This window comes from Amblyraja radiata, chromosome 2 (assembly GCF_010909765.2).
Source record: "Amblyraja radiata isolate CabotCenter1 chromosome 2, sAmbRad1.1.pri, whole genome shotgun sequence".
NCBI classification, from domain to species: domain Eukaryota; kingdom Metazoa; phylum Chordata; class Chondrichthyes; order Rajiformes; family Rajidae; genus Amblyraja; species Amblyraja radiata.
The window spans coordinates 117,558,093-117,574,733 of record NC_045957.1 but is presented as its reverse complement, the minus strand read 5'-3'; the positions used below and the strand labels follow the sequence as shown (position 1 = coordinate 117,574,733).

General features: G+C 46.8%; 1 protein-coding gene across 6 annotated transcripts in view; it reads right to left on the bottom strand.

Moving 5' to 3' along the window:
• ripor2 (RHO family interacting cell polarization regulator 2) overlaps positions 1–16,641 on the bottom strand; it is a 174,341-nt gene that overhangs the window by 62,338 nt on the left and 95,362 nt on the right. For all 6 annotated transcript variants that reach the window (XM_033014198.1, XM_033014206.1, XM_033014223.1 and 3 more), the window contains exons 2-6: positions 13,377–13,500; positions 11,185–11,340; positions 6,033–6,111; positions 5,278–5,301; positions 2,691–2,744 (exon numbers count right to left, since the gene is read on the bottom strand). In XM_033014198.1, coding sequence (XP_032870089.1) covers positions 2,691–2,744; positions 5,278–5,301; positions 6,033–6,111; positions 11,185–11,340; positions 13,377–13,500 — 437 coding nt within the window. The remainder of the gene's footprint in view (positions 1–2,690; positions 2,745–5,277; positions 5,302–6,032; positions 6,112–11,184; positions 11,341–13,376; positions 13,501–16,641) is intronic.

Sequence of the window (16,641 nt, the reverse complement as noted above, 5' to 3'; positions counted from 1 at the left end):
GAGGGGACCTATAGCAGTCGCTGCCTCAAAAAGGCTGCCAGCATCATCAAGGACCCACACCATCCTGGCCACTCACTCATCTCCCCGCTGCCATCAGGAAGAAGGTACAGGAGCCTGAAATCTGCAACATCCAGGTTCAGGAACAACTTCTTCCCCACAGCCATCAGGCTATTAAACACAACTTCAAACAAACTATGAACTATAACAACCTATTGCACTTTATAGAGAGAAGGCAGGTACAGGATACTGAGTTGGATGATCAGCCATGATCATATTGAATGGCGGTGCAGGCTCGAAGGGCCGAATGGCCAACTCCTGCACCTATTTTCTATGTTTCTATGTTTTATCTGTGTATATATATATTCTATGGTATATGGACACCCTGATCTGATCTGTATTTATGACGACAATATCCTGTTGTGCTGCAGCAATGCAAGAATTTCATTGTCCTATCTGGGACACATGACAATACACTCTCTTGACTCTTGACTCTTGACCCGAAACATCACCCATTCCTTCTCTCCAGAGATGCTGCCAGTCCCGCTGAGTTACTCCAGCATTTTGTGCCTACCTTCGATTTAAAGCAACATCTGCAGCTCTTTCCTAAACTAAGATGTTGCCAGTCATTGGCAATTTCTACCACGTCTTGCACCATTTCCTCTCAGCCACGGCCTGCTTCCTGTCACTAACTGTGCTGGTGACATTTGTTCCTTTGGTCAGGCATGTTCACTATAGATACGGCTGATGTGAATCTTACACAACGCAAGTTGTTGCCACATCCTACAAGCATCGCTATTCCCAATTCTCGAAGTCAACGGAGGGTCAAGCAGATTGTGGCAATCTAAGTCGAGAATTTCAAGGAGTGCAACATTGGCAAAGAATTGTATTTTTTTAATTCGCTTTTTAGTTTTGGTTTGGTTCAGTTTATTAATAATAATAATAATAAATGTTATTTATGGGCGCCTTTCAAGAGTCTCAAGGACACCTTACAAAAATTGAGCATGTAGAGGAAAAACATGTAAGGGGAATGAAATAAATAGTAGAGACATGACTAGTACACAAAGTAAAGACAGAATTCAATACAAAACACAGTATGAGGCAATTAATGCACAGATGAAAAGGGACGGGGACGTGGGGCTAAGGATAGGCAGAGGTGAAGAGATGGGTCTTGAGGCGGGACTGGAAGATGGTGAGGGACACGGAATTGCGGATCAGTTGGGGGAGGGATTTCAAGAGCCTGGGAGCTGCCCTGGAGAAGGCTCTGTCCCCAAAACTGCGGAGGTTGGACTTGTGGATGGAGAGGAGACCGGCTGATGTGGATCTGAGGGACCGTGAGGGTTGGTAGGGGGAGAGGAGGTCAGAGAGATATGGGGGGGGCCAGATGGTGGAGGGCTTTGTAGGTGAGGACCAGGATTTTGTAGGTTATCCGGTGGGAGATGGGAAGCCAGTGAAGTTTTTTGAGGACTGGAGTGATGTGATGCTAGGATTTGGTGTGGGTGATGAGTCGGGCGGCTGCGTTCTGGACCAGTTGGAGTCGGTTGATGTAGGTGGAACTGATGCCAAGGAGAAATGAGTTGCAATAGTCCAGTCGGGAGGAGATGAAGGCATGGATGAGTCTTTCAGCAGCAGGCGGTGTGAGAGAGGGTCTGAGTTTGGCGATGTTGCGGAGATGAAAGAAGGAGGTTTTAATGACATGGCGGATGTGAGGCTCAAGGGAGAGGGTGGAATCAAAGATCACGCCAAGGTTGCGGCCTGGGGAGATGGGGAGACAGTGGTGCCGTCGATGGTGAGAGTGGGGTTATTGATTTTGCTGAGTGTGGCTTTGGAGCCTATGAGGAGGAATTCTGTCTTATCGCTGTTGAGTTTGAGGAAATTATGTTGCATCCAGGTTTTTATAGCTGACATTATTGCCACGTGCATCGAGGTACAGCGAAAGGCTTTTGTTGCGTGCTAACCAGTCAGCGGAAAGACAAATCATGATTACCATCGAGCCATTTTTACAGTGTATAGATACATGATAAGGTAATAACTTTTAGTGCAAGGTAAAGTCCGATCAAGGATAGTCATAGGGTCACCAATGAGGTAGATAGTCGTTTAGCACCGCTCTCTGGTTGCGCTAGGATGTTTCAATTGCCTGACAGCAGCTGGGAAGTAACTGTCCCTGAATCTGTGGTTTTAGAGACACTGCAGGAATCAGGTCCTTTGGCCCATCGAGTCCGCTCCGACCAGCAATTACCCTTTTGCACTAGTTCTATCCTACACACTAGGGACAATTTACTGAAACCAATGATCCTACAGACCCGCACGCCTTTGGAATTAAACTTTAGACTTTACAATAGACAATAGACAATAGGTGCAGGAGTAGGCCATTTGGCCTTTCGAGCCAGCATCGCCATTCAATATGAACATGGCTGATCATCCACAATCAGTATCCCGTTCCTGCCTTTACGCCATATCACCTGGCTCCGCTATCTTTAAGAACTTTAAAGATACAGCATGGAAAAAGGCCCTTCGGCCCACCGCGCCTGCTCCGACCAGCGATCACCCCGTACACTAGTTCCATCCCACCCACACAAGGGACAATTTACAGAAGCTACAAATAACCTACAAACCTGCACGTGTTTGGAATCTGACTTTAAGCTTTGGAGATACAGATTTTTAGTTGAGACGGTGCCAATATTTATATTTACCTTGCTGATGTGGAACTCCAGCCTCCTCTTGTATCTTTCTATAGCTTTGATTTGCTGCAGAGAGGAGCAAATGTTTCATTAGACGTCACAACCTAACAAAAGGGGCAGAAGAGCAAATAACACTGATTGATCGAAAGGAGCAGCTAGAAACAGGCCCTTCTGTCCAGCAAGTCCATGCCGACCACTAGATCACCCATTTACACGACATCGATCTGATCACACCTTTGCATCCACTCCCTACACACTAGGGGCAACTTACACAGCCCAATAAATCTCTTGCTCGGGTCTCTTGCCCAGAGTGGGTGAATCTGGGACATAGGTTTAAGGTGAAGGGGAAAAGATTTAATAGGAATCTGAGAGGTAACTTTCTCCACACAAAGGATGGTGGATGTGTGGAACGAGGTGCCAGAGGAGGTAGTTGAGGCTGGGACAATCGCAATGTTTTTGGCACTATTGAAACAGGTCCTTCAGCCCTACTTGCCCACGCCGACCAACATGCCCCATCTACACTAGTCCCACCTGCCTGCGTTTGGCCCATATCCCTCTAAACCTGTCCTATCCATGTACCTGTCCAAATATTTCTTAAACGTTGCGATAGTACCTGCCTCAACTAGTTCCTCAGGCAGCTCATTCCATACATCCACCACCCTTTGAGTGAAAGAGTTGCCTCAGGTTCCCATTAAATCTTCCCCCCTCCCCCACCTTAAATCCATGTCCTCTGGTTCTCAACTGCCGGCCTTGCCGAGGCAGCGTGAGGTGTAGATGGAGTCAATGGAAGGGAGGTTGGTTTGTGCGATGGTCTGGGCTGCGTCCGCAATTGTCTGCAATTTCTTGCGGTCTCGGATGGAGCTGTTCCCAAACCGTGCTGTGATGCATCCCGATAAAATGCTTTCTGCGGCGCATCTGTAGAAGTTGGTGAGAGTTGTTGGCGACGTGCCAAACTTCCTACGCCTTCTCGGGAAGTAGAGGCGTCGGTGTGCTTTCCTGGCCATGGCTTCAGTGTGGGTGGTCCAGGAGAAGTCTTGGATGGGGCTGTTCTCAAACCGTGCTGGTGAGCGTACAGTTATTCAGCAGTTGCTGTGGGTCAGTAGGAATGCTCAGTGCTACCCTTTCGCAGTGCTATCTCCTGTGGCCAGATCCTACAACTTGACTCGCTTCCTGCCCAGGCAATTAGACCAGGAGGAATTCCTTTAGTCAGAGGTTGGTGAATCTGTGCAATTCATTGACACAGATGGCAGTGGAGGCCAAGTCGGTGGATATTTTTAAGGCAGAGATAGGTAAGATTCCTGATTAGTGCGGGTGTCAGGGGTTATGGGGAAAAGGTAGCAAAATGGGGTTAGGAGGGAGAGATAGATCAGCCATGATTGAATGGCAGTGTAGACTTGATGGGCCGAATGGCCTAATTCTGCTCCTATCACCTATGACCTTAGGAGTCATAGACATCTCTGTTCAAGAGTGTGTGGTTGGCCTTGTTGGTACAAGTGTATAGGAATAGTACACTGAGACTAAATATTATACATGTTTAGTTTAGTTTAGTGGCGGAGTGGACTTGATGGGCTGAATGTCCTAATTCTGCTCCTATCACATGAATATGAGCTCAGCGGGACAGGCAGCACCCGACCCAAAACGTCACCGACTCCTTCTTTAGTTTAGTTTAGTTTAGTTTAGAGATACAGCGCAGAAACAGGCCCTTCGGCCCACTGGGTCCGCATCGACCAGCGATCCCCGCACATTAACATTAGGGCGGCACGGTGGTGCAGCGGTAGAGTTGCTGCCTTACAGCGCTTGCTGCGCCGGAGACCCGGGCTCGATCCCAACTACGGGTGCTGTCTGTACGGAGTTTGTACGTTCTCCCCATGACCTGCGTGGGTTTTCTCCGAGATCTTCGGTTTCCTCCCACACTCCAAAGATGTACAGGTTTGTAGGTAAATTGGCTTGGTAGAAATGTAAACGTGTGTAGGATGGTGTTAATTTCTTTTGTTTTGTTTAGTTTAGAGATACAGCGCGGAAACAGGCCCTTCGGCCCACTGAGTCCGCGCCGACCAGCGATCCCCGCACATTAACACTATCCTACACCCACTAGGGACAATTTTACACATACACCAAGCTAATTAACCTACAAACCAGTACGTTTTTGGAGTGTAGGAGGAAACCGAAGATCTCGGAGTAAACCCACGCAGGTCACGGGGAGAGCGTACAAATTCCGTACAGACAGCACCCGTAGTTGGGATCGAACCCAAGTCTCTGGTGCTGCAAGCGCTGTAAGGCAGCAACTCTACCGCTGAGCCACCGTGCCGCCCTAATGTTAATGTGCGGGGATCACTGGTCGGCGCGGACCCAGTGGGCCGAAGGGCCTGTTTCTGCGATCTATCTCTAAACTAAACTAAACTAAAGAAGGAGTGGGTGACGTTTCGGGTCGAGACCCTTCTACGGACTGACGTTTCGGGGTACAGGGAATCACAGCTCGGATACATCCGAATATTCTGGGTCACAATGCCATGAAGCAAAGATGCGATATCACACTGCACAACGCCATCGAAACAAAGTCTCATCCCATAGATGAAAGAGACACACTGTGATCACCCACCTTATCGAGTTCATACATAATACCCTGTGAAGAAAAGACAGAGTATTACTTGAAAATCAATTAAAAACTGCAGAAGCTAGAAATAAAAACGGGAAAATGCTCAAATTACTTCAACTAACTCAAATACAAAAAGGGTTCAGAGAAGATTTACGAGGATGTTGCCAGGACTCGAGGGTCTGAGCTATAGAGAGAGGTTGATGCACAGAGTCTCTTGCCCAGACAATGAGAATCGGGGACCAGAGGACATAGGTTTAAGGTGAAGGGGAAGAGATTTAATAGGAATCTGAGGGATAACTTTTTTACACAAGGTGTGGTGGGCGTTTGGAACGAGCTGCCAGAGAAGTTAGTTGAGGCTGGGACTATCCCAACATTTAAGAAACAGTTAGACAGTGGGACGATTCTTGTGTCCTGTCCTTGTGCTGTACTGTTCGATGTTCAATGTGCTACATTCCAGAAGACACACACACAAAGCTGGAGTAACTCAGCGGGTCAGGCAGCATCTCTGTCGAGAAGGAATGGGTGACGTTTCAGGTCGAGACCCTTCGGCAGACTGAGAGTCAGGGGAGAGGGAAAGGAGAGGTATAGATAGGGAAAGAGAGAGATGTAGAACATCCTCGCAGGCCACGGGGAGAACGTACAACTCCGTACAGTCAGCGCCCGTGGTCGGGATCGAACCCGGGTCTCCGGCGCCGTAAGGCAACAACTCTACCGCTGCGCCACCGTGCCCGCCTGCGTTTTACCTGGACCTCACTCACCAATCTGGAGGTGCCTCTCAGGTCGTGCAGCTGAATGGTCAGCTTGTCCAACTCTGCCTGGTTCACTTCCAGGTACTCCCTGTATAAACGACAAAGCACAAGCTGTTAGCAACGGCAAATAAAACCTACTTTCAATGGACACGACCCCTCTTTAGGCTCCTCGGATCATTTAAGGGCCTGTCCCACTTGCCGATTTCTTTCGCCGACTGCAGGCGTCATATCAAGGTCGCCAAAAGGTTTTGCGACACTTGAAAAACCACCGCGTCATCACCGCCGATTCGCCGATGCGTCATACATCATCACGCCGCGACACGCCACATATTTTTCGGTGACCTGATATGTCAGTCAATGATGCCGGCAGTTGCTGAAAAAATCGGCAAGTGGGACAGGCCCTTAAAAGTGCAACAAATGGTAATTAACGAAGCATTGCAATGTTTAAGAAACATTTGAGATGGACACAAAAATGTATATATATGTGTATACATACACACACACACACACATGTATATATATATGTGTGTGTGCGCATGTGTATGTGTGTGCTTGTGTGTGTATATATATATATATTTAGAAGCATATATTTGCGTGTGCATGTGTGTATATACACACACATATATTCTGTACACTCGAGTTGTGAGGCGAGCGAGAGTTGTAGCTGCCTTCCCGATCCTCTTGTCAATCTCTGTCTCCAAGGAGAGGTTGTCGGTGATGGTGGAGACGAGGTACGTGAACTGATGGACGGCATCAAGTTCGTAGTCATCGATGGTGATGACAGGCGGCGCCTCTGTATCCTGCCCCAAGACGTTCGTCTTCTTCAGGCTGATGGCCGCACGAGGTGGAGAGGTAACCCTGAACCAACATCTCAACACGGGGGAAGAGAAACTGTTGGATGCAGCGGCAGACTTTGCGGGCGCGCAGAAAGGAGCGCAGTGACTTCAACAGACCAGAGACCACACACACAAATGGGACCATTGTCACAGAGAATGTCACTCCCGCCCGCATTGGTCTCTTCAGCCACAAGCGACGCTGCTCCAGCCGAGGTTTGGAGCAAGCAGCCAACAGCTAGGATGCATCACCCATGGCCAGTCATGGCCGAGGGAGGGCTACGATTCTGTGCATATAGACATATATTGATCTGAAGAAGTATACAGAATATACACACAAAATGCTGGAGGAACTCAGCTGGACAGGCAGCATCTCTGGAGAGAAGGAATGGGTGACGTTTTAGGTCGAGACCATTCTCCGGACTGAGCTCAGAAGAGGTGATGAGGGATGGAGAGAGAGCGGGGCTGCAGGGGTTACTTGAAGTTAGAGAAATCAATGTTCATACCGTTGGGTTGTGAGCTGCCGTAATATGAGGTGCTGTTTCTCCAATTTGCAGGGGAGGAGGCTCAGGACAGAAAGGTCAGTGTGGGTCAGTACTATCTACCTCATTGGTGAACCTCGGACTATCTTTGATCGGCTTTTACCTTGCACCAAACGTTATTCCCTCATCATGTTTCTGTGCATTGTGAATGGCTCGATTGTACAGTAATAGAAATGTAGAAAATAGGTGCAGAGGTTGGTCGTTCCGCTGACTGGTTAGCACACAACAAAAGCTTTCCACCATACCTCAGTACATGAGACAATAAACTAAAGGTGGACACAAAATACTGGAGTAAATCAGCGGGACAGGCAGCATCTCTGGAGAGAAGGAATGGGTGACGTTTCGGGTCTTCTTCAGACTGAACTAATGAAGCTACCTGTCCCGCTGAGTTACTCAAGCATTTTGTGTCTGCCTTCTAATTAAACCAGCATCTGCAGTTTCTTCCTACACATCCTGGCAATAAACTACACTGGGATTGAACTGCCGGTCATTAATCTTTACATAGAAACATAGAAAAATAGAAAATAGGTGCAGGAGTAGGCCATTCGGCCCTTCGAGCCTGCACCGCCATTCAATATGATCATGACTGATCATCTAACTCAGTATCCCGTACCTGCCTTCTCTCCATACCCCCTGATCCCCTTAGCCACATCTAACTCCCTCTTAAATATAGCCAATGAACTGGCCTCAACTACCTTCTGTGGCAGAGAATTCCAGAGATTCACCACTCTCTATGTGAAAAATGTGACCCCTTGTTCTGGACTTCCCCAACATCGGGAACAATCTTTCTGAATCTAGCCTGTCCAACCCCTTAAGAATTTTGTATGTTTCTATAAGATCCCCCCTCAATCTTCTAAATTCTAGCGAGTACAAGCCGAGTCTATCCAGTCTTTCTTCATATGAATGTCCTGACATCCCAGGAATCAGTCTGGTGAACCTTCTCTGTACTCCCTCTATGGCAAGAATGTCTTTCCTCAGAAAGGTCAACATGCCATTCGCTTTCTTCACTGCCTGCTGTACCTGCATGCTTACTTTCATAGACTGATGTACAAGGACCCCCAGAACCCGTTGTACTTCCCCTTTTCCCAACGACACCATTTAGATAGTAATCTGCCTTCCTGTTTTTGCTACCAAAGTGGATAACCTCACATTTATCCGCATTAATCTTCATCTGCCATGCATCTGCCCACTCCCCCAACCTGTCCAAGTCACCCTGCATTCTAATAGCATCCTCCTCACAGTTCACACTGCCACCCAGCTTTGTGTCATCTGCAAATTTGCTAATGTTACTTTGAATCCCTTCATCCAAATCATTGTATAATGTAAATAGCTGCGGTTCCAGCACCGAGCCTTGCGGTACCCCACTAGTCACTGCCTGCCATTCTGAAAGGGACCCGTTAATCCGTACTCTTTGTTTCCCGTCTGCCAACCACTTCTCTATCCATTTCAGAACTTGACCCCCAATACCATGTGCCCTAATTTTGCCCACTAATCTATGTGGGACCTTATCAAATGCTTTCTGAAAGTCCAGGTACACTACATCCACTGGCTCTCCCTTGTCCATTTTCCTAGTTACATCTTCAAAAAATTCCAAAAGATTAGTCAAGCATGATTTCCCCTTCGTAAATCCACGCTGACTCGGACCGATCCTGTTACTGCTATCCAAATGTTCGGCCATTTCATCTTTTATAATTGACTCCAGCATCTTCCCCACCACCGATGTCAGGCTAACTGGTCTATGATTCCCTGTTTTCTCTCTCCCACCTTTCTTAAAAAGTGGGATAACATTAGCTACCCTCCAATCCACAGGAACTGATCCTGAGTCAATAAAACATTGGAAAATTATCACCAATGCATCCACGATTTCTAGAGCCACTTCCTTAAGTACCCTGAGATGCAGACCATCAGGCCCTGGGGATTTATCAGCCTTCAGTCCTATCAGTCTATCCAACACCATTTCCTACCTAATGTGAATTTCCTTCAGTTCCTCCGTCACGCCAGATCCTCTGGCCATTACTATATCAGGAAGATTGTTTGTGTCCTCCTTAGTGAAGACAGATCCAAAGTACCTGTTCAACTCATCCGCCATTTCCTTGCTCCCCATAAAAAATTCACCTTTTTCGGTCTTCAAGAGTCCAACTTTGGTCTTAACTAATTTTTACCTCTTCACATACCTAAAGAAGCTTTTACTATCCTGCTTTATATTCTTGGCTAGCTTACCTTCGTACCTCATCTTTTCTCCCCATATTGTCTTTTTGGTTATCTTCTATTGTTCTTTAAACATTACCCAATCCTCTTGCTTCCCGCTCATCTTTGCTATGTTGTACTTCTTCACTTTAATGTTTATACTGTCCCTGACGTCCCTTGTCAGCCATGGTCGCCCCTTTCTCCCTTTGGAATCTTTCTTCCTCCTCGGAATGAACTGATCCTGCACCCTCTGTATTAATCCTAGAAACACCTGCCATTTTTGATCCACTGTCATCCCTGCTAGTGTATCTTTCCAGTCAACTTTGGCCAGCTCCTCCCATAGTCCCTTTTATTCAACTGCAACACTGACACCTCCGATCTACCTTTCTCCCTCTCCAATTGTAGATTAAACCTGATCATGTTATGGTCACTACCTCCTAATGGCTCAATAACCTCGAGGTCCTTTATCAAATCCGGTTCATTACATAACACTAAATCCAGAATTGCCTTCTCCCTGGTAGGCTCCAATACAAGTTGTTCTAAGGATCCATCACGAAGGCACTCTACAAAGTCCCTTTCTTGGGGTCAAGTACCAACCTGATTTTCCCAGTCTACCTGCATGTTGAAATCTCCCATAACAACCACAGCATTACTTTTACTCCATGCCAATTTTAACTCCTGATTCAACTTGCGCCCTATGTTCAGGGTATGTTTGGGGGCCTGTAGATTAGACCCATTAGGGCCTTTTTACCCTTACAATTCCTTAGTTCTATCCATACTGACTCCACATCTCCTGTTTCAAGGTCACCCCTTGCAAAGGACTGAATTTCATTCCTCACCAACAGGGCAACATTACTTTGCAAACATTTCTAAACACTTTTTTATTATGAGGTATTGTGTGTAGATTGATGATAAAAAAAGAATTTAATCCATTTTAGAATGGCGTAATGTAACAAAATGTGGAAAAAGTGAAGGGGTCTGAATACTTTCTGAATGCACTGTATCTGTGACATTTAAGATAAAGAATCACAGGCTCAAAATTAGAAACTGCCTATTAGGGACAGAAATATGAATAAATTGTGTTCAATTCTGGGAACCATGTTATAGGAAAGATGTTGTCAAACTGGAAAGGGTACAGAGAAGATTTACGAGGATGTTGCCAGGACTAGAGGGTCTGAACTATAGGGAGAGGTTGAGTAGGCTGGGTCTCTATTCTTTGGAGCGCAGGAAGATAAGGGGTGAACTTATAGAAGTGTACAAAATCATGAGAGGAATAGATCGGGTAGATGCAGAGAGTCTCTTCCCAGTGTAGTGGAATCGAGGACCAGAGGACATAGGTTTAAGGTGAAGGGGGAAAGATTTAATAAGAATCTGAAGGGTAACTTTTTCACACAAAGGGTGAATGGAACAAGCTGCCAGAGGAGGTAGTTGAGGCTGGGACTATCGCAATGTTTAAGAAACAGTTAGACAGGTACATGGATAAGACAGGTTTGGAGGGATATGGACCAAACACAGGCAGGTGGGACCATTGTAGCTGGGACATGTTGACCGGTGTATCACTCTAGTGTGGGGAAGGAGATAATATTCATGATTTCTTACATTAATCCCCTCTTCAGCACCTCATACATTTCATCCATCCTCTTTGGATGTACGTCCTTTGGCATGCTGTTGTTCTTGTGCGCCGAAATGTTCATTTTCTTCAATTTTCCTTGCGGTTTTTTGAGGATTCCGTTATTTCCGACGAAGGAGTGACTCCTGATGGGAAAGAAATTGGAATGAAATGGGTCATAGAGTCTCACAGCGTGGAAACAGGCCATTTGGCCCAACTTGCCCACACCGGCCAACATGTCAATAGACAATAGACAAGCGCAGCATAATCAAGGGCCAGTCGCACCCGTGGCCACTCCCTCTACTCCCCTCTCCCAATGGGCAAAAAGGTACAGAAGTGTGACAACGCACACCTCCAGATTCAGGGACAGTTTCTTCCCAGCTGTTATCAGGCAACTGAACCGTCCTACCACCAACTAGAGAGCAGTCCTGGCCTCCCTTCTACGTCATTGGAGATCCTTGGACTATCTTTAATCAAACTTTATTGAACATTATCTGTGGAAGTTGGTGAGAGTAGGGTTGGGGACATGTCGAACTTCCTCAGCCATCTAATTTGTCCGTCCTTTGGAATTGAACTGGTTTGGACTGGATCGGAGAATAAAAAGGGGTTGTGAGAATGGGTTCTTGAGATGTGGCGTGGACCTGGTGGGCCCAAGGGTCTGTTTCCATGCTGTATGGCAAGAGTGGTAAATTTAAACAGATACGATACGATAGAACTTTATATATTCAAGCAGGGAAAGCGATCTGCCACATTCATAACACAACATACATGAAATATGAAGTTAAAGAGTAGAAAGGATTGGGGATGTGCAAAGATTGGGGAGGAAGGGGGAGGGGGGTCAGTCTACCCCATAACAGGAGGAGTTGTACAGTTTGATAGCCACAGAGAAGAAGGATCTCCTGTGGCGTTCTGTGTTGCATCTCGGTGGAACCAGTCTGTTGCTGAAGGTGCTCATCAGGTGTGTCATGGAGGGGGTGAGATGTATTGTCCAGGATGCTCCACAGTTTGAGGAGCATCCTCCCCTCCAAGACCATCTCCCATGAAAAGAGATGCGAGGGTTACATTTATTTTAAACTTAGAGACTGTTGGTGGTGGAAGCAGACACGACAGATGACAATTTTACCGAAGTAGATTTGTCAACAAACCTGGACATCTTTGGAGTGCGGGAGGAACCCGGAGCACCTGGAGGAAACCCACGCAGGTCATGGGGAGAAGGGTCGGACTTTATTGGCTTTACCTTGCACTAAACGTTATTCCCTTATCATGCATCTGTACACTGTGAACGGCTCGATTGTAATCATGTATTGCCTTTCTAATGACTGGTTAGCAACGCAACAAATGCTTTTCACTGTACCTCGGTACATGTGTCAATAAACTAAACTATATTAAAATAAACAAAACTAAACCAAACCAAACAAAATTAAACCTGAAACAAAACGAAAACGAAAACTAAAACTAGTCTGAAACTAAACGCAAAAAAAAGCTTTTCGCTGTACCTCAGTAAACATGATAATATACTGAACTAAACTAAACCTGAAGGTTCAAAACATACAAACTCTGTGCAGGCAGCACCCGTAGTCAGGATCGAACCAGGGTCTCTGGCGCCATGAGGCAGCAACTGTATTGCTGCGCCACCGTGTCTGTGTGTGTGTTGAAGAGGCTCCACGATATGAGAGATGCTGCCTTACAGCAGGAGACCCGGGTTCGATCCCGACGGCAGGTACAGAGTTTGTACTTCGCCCCTTGGGGCTATGGGGAGAAGGTGGGAGAATGGGGTTGAGAAGGAGAGATAGATCAGAGGTAGACAAAACATACTGTAGAAACTCAGTGGGTGAGGCAGCATCTATGGAGAGAGGAAGGGATAGGCTTTTTGTGAAACTCTCTTCAGCCATGATTGAATGTTCGAGTAGACTTGATGGGCCGAATGGTCTAATTCTGCTCCAAGACGTCATGACCTCCTGCGTTTTTCCTGAGGTACTCCGGTTTCCTCCCACGCTCCAAAGACGTGCGGGTTTATGGGTTAATTAGTTTCCGTAAATTGTCCCTAGTGTGCGTGTGACATAGTGTTAGTGGACAGGCTGATCGCTGGTCGGCACGGACTCGGCGGGCCGAAGGGCCTGTTTCCGCTCTGTATCTCTAAACAAAACTGAAGGAATAGTTACAAGTGAGGCTCCATACGCACCTGGACCTTCTCTCCTGCTGTGTGCTGAACCCAGCGAAGGACTGGCTTCTAATGATACCGTTGGGGCCACCAGGGGATGAGGGGGATCCTGCCGACATGATGACTGGAGACCTGGCCGAGATTTCTGCTCGAAAGAAAAAAAACAGAACTGAGCAAACCCGAGCGGCTAGGAGTGGTCTCACGTCCCGTCACCACTCAATCCACGCTACCAATGCCAGTGGTCGAATAAACCCCCTCCCCCCCCCCTCAAAGTGGTGCAGTTTCAGTTCAGTTTATTGTCACGTGGACCGAGGTACAGTGAACAGCTTTACGTGGCGTACTACCCAGGCAGAGAAAAGACTGAAGTCTAAAGAAGGGTCTCGACCCGAAACGTCAGCCATTCCTTCTCTCCAGACGTGCGCCTGTCCCGCTGAGTTACTCCAGCATTTTGTGTCTGTCAGAGAAAAGACTACACATGATTGCAATCAAGCCACTCACGGTGTGTAGATACATGATAAGGGAATGACGTTTAGTGCAAGGTAAAGCCAGCAAAGTCCGATCAAGGATTGTCCAAGGGTCACCAAAGTAGTTCAGTATCGCTCTCTGGTTGTGGTAGGATGATTCCGTTGCCTGATAACAGCTGGGAAGAAACTGTCCCTGAATCTGGAGGTGTGCGTTTTCACACTTCTATACCTTTTGCCTGATGGGAGCGGGGAGAAGAGGGAGTGGCCAGGTTGTGGCCTGTATCTCAGGGTAACTCAGTGGGTCAGGCAGCATCGCTGGAACTAATCATCTTGAGCCAGACACCAGCTCCCAGAAACCTCCTCGTACCAAAGACAGACACAATGAGCTGGATTACCTCCCTCTCTCTTTTTTTTTTCTTTTTTTTTTAATATAAATTTATTCAATTATTAAAAAATAATATTACACTACAATAAAACAAGCCATAACCCACCACAATAATACAATACAAACATGTAATAAACTACTATACACCTATGATACAATCCTTATTGAGGATACCCTCCCTCTCTCTTGGCGGTGCTGGCTCGAAGGGCCGAATGGCCTGCTCCTGCACCTATTGTCTTTTGCCTATTGTAACTCAGCGTCTCTAGAGAAAGGGAATAGGTGACATTTTGGGTTGGAAACGTTCTTGAGTCTGAAGTCTGAGGATCCTTCTTAAGTCTGACGAAGGGTCCCGACCTGAAACGTCAATTGCAGGTGGGACGAGTGTAGCTGGGATATGTTGGTCGGCGTGAGCAAGTTGGGCCGAAGGACCTGTTTCCACTCTGTATCACTCTTGTTTCCACTAGTGGGAGAGTTCGGAACCAGAGGGCACAGCCTCAGAGTAAAAGGACGCACCTGTGGAAAGGAGATGAGGAGGAATTTCTTCAGTCAGAGGGCGGCAAATCTGTGGAATTCACTGCCACGCACGGCTGTGGAGGTCAAGTCAATGGGTATTTTTAAAGCAGAGATTGATAGGCTCTTGATTAGTGCGGGTGTCAAAGGTTATGGGGCGAAGGCAGGAGAATGGGGTTGAGAGGGAAAGATAGATCAGCCATGATTGAATGGGAGAGCAAACACTGTGGGCCTAATTGTGTTCCTAATGTCTTATGATCTTATGATCCAGAAGATCATTTAGTTTAGTTTATTATTGTCATGTGTGCTGTGGTACAGTGAAATAGCCATGATTGCTGGGCAGAATAGACTAGATGGGCCGAATGGCCTAATTCAGCTCCAATGTCTTATGAACATGTAATGCAATGATCTGGATAGAGATGAACATATAAAATTATTAAGGGATTGGACACACTAGAGGCAGGAAACACATTCCCGATGTTGGGGGAGTCCAGAACCAGGGGCCACGGTTTAAGAATAAGGGGTAAGCCATTTAGACCAGAGATGAGGAAAACCCTTTTAACCCAGAGAGTTGTGAATCTATGGAATTCTCTGCCTCAGAAGGCAGTGGAGGCCGGTTCTCTGGATACTTTCAAGAGAGAGCTAGATAGAGTTCTTAAAGATCAGGGGATACGAGGAGAAGGCAGGAACGGGGTACTGGTTGTGGATGATCAGCCATGATCACATTGAATGGCGGTGCTGGCTCGAAGGGCCGAATGGCCTACTCCTGCACCTTTTGTCTATTGTTTATTGAACATCTTTGAACTAGGTGAATAATTAGAATTGCAAAAATTTGACACGTTTCAAGTCTGGGATAAATGGGAAGGTGCAACGATACAGTGAAGAAAAAAAGTGGATCAGAGCAGCTGTAATTAGAAATTAATTATAATTCACTAACACTTGAATATTAATGAATAATATTTGATCTTTTCGCCTCTCATTTGAGAGAATACTTTCTGCAGAGGCTTGGTTTGGAAACAGCTCCATCCAAGACCTACAAGAAATTGCAGAGAATTGTGGACGCAGCCCAGACCATCGCACAAACCAACCTCCCTTCCATTGACTCTATCAACACCTCACACTGCCTCGGCAAGGCCAGCAGCATAATCAAGGACCAGTCGCACCCCGGCCACTCTTTCTTCTCCCCTCTCCCATCAGGCAAATGATACTGAAATGTGAAAACGCACACCTCCAGATTCAGGGACAGTTTCTACCCAGCTGTTATCAGGCAACTGAACCGTCCTACCACCAACTAGAGAGCGGTCCTGACCTCCCTTCTACCTCATTGGAGATCCTTGGACTATCTTTAATCAAACTTTATTGAACATTATCTGTAGAAGTTGGTGAGAGTAGGGTTGGGGACATGTCGAAATTCCTCAGCCATCTAATTTGTCCGTCCTTTGGAATTGAACTGGTTTGGACTGAATCGGAGAATATAAGGGGTTGTGAGAGTGGGTTGTTGAGATTTGGCGTGGACCTGGTGGGCCCAAGGGTCTGTTTCCATGCTGTGTGTCCGTGACAACTATGTTCACTGTTAGGTACTAAACTCCCACTCACTGACAATGTTATGCGTTGACCACCTTGGCAAGTTGGCAGCTGATCTGTTCGCAATAATCTTGGAGAAAGAGCTTTAAGGTGAGAGGGGCGAAGTTTAAAGGAGATGTAAATGAGGAAGCAGGGTACAAGGCACTGGTCGGGAGGGGACAAGAGGGAGTGGCCGTGGTGGGGCTGGTCCTTGATTATGCTGCTGGCCTTGCCGAGGCAGAGTGAGGTGTGGATGGAGTCAACGGAAGGGAGGTTGGTTTTAGCGTGACAGTCTGGCCGGGCTGCGCTCACAATTCTCTGCAAGTTTGATCATTTCATTAGCAATGAGGAACTCTGTGTACTA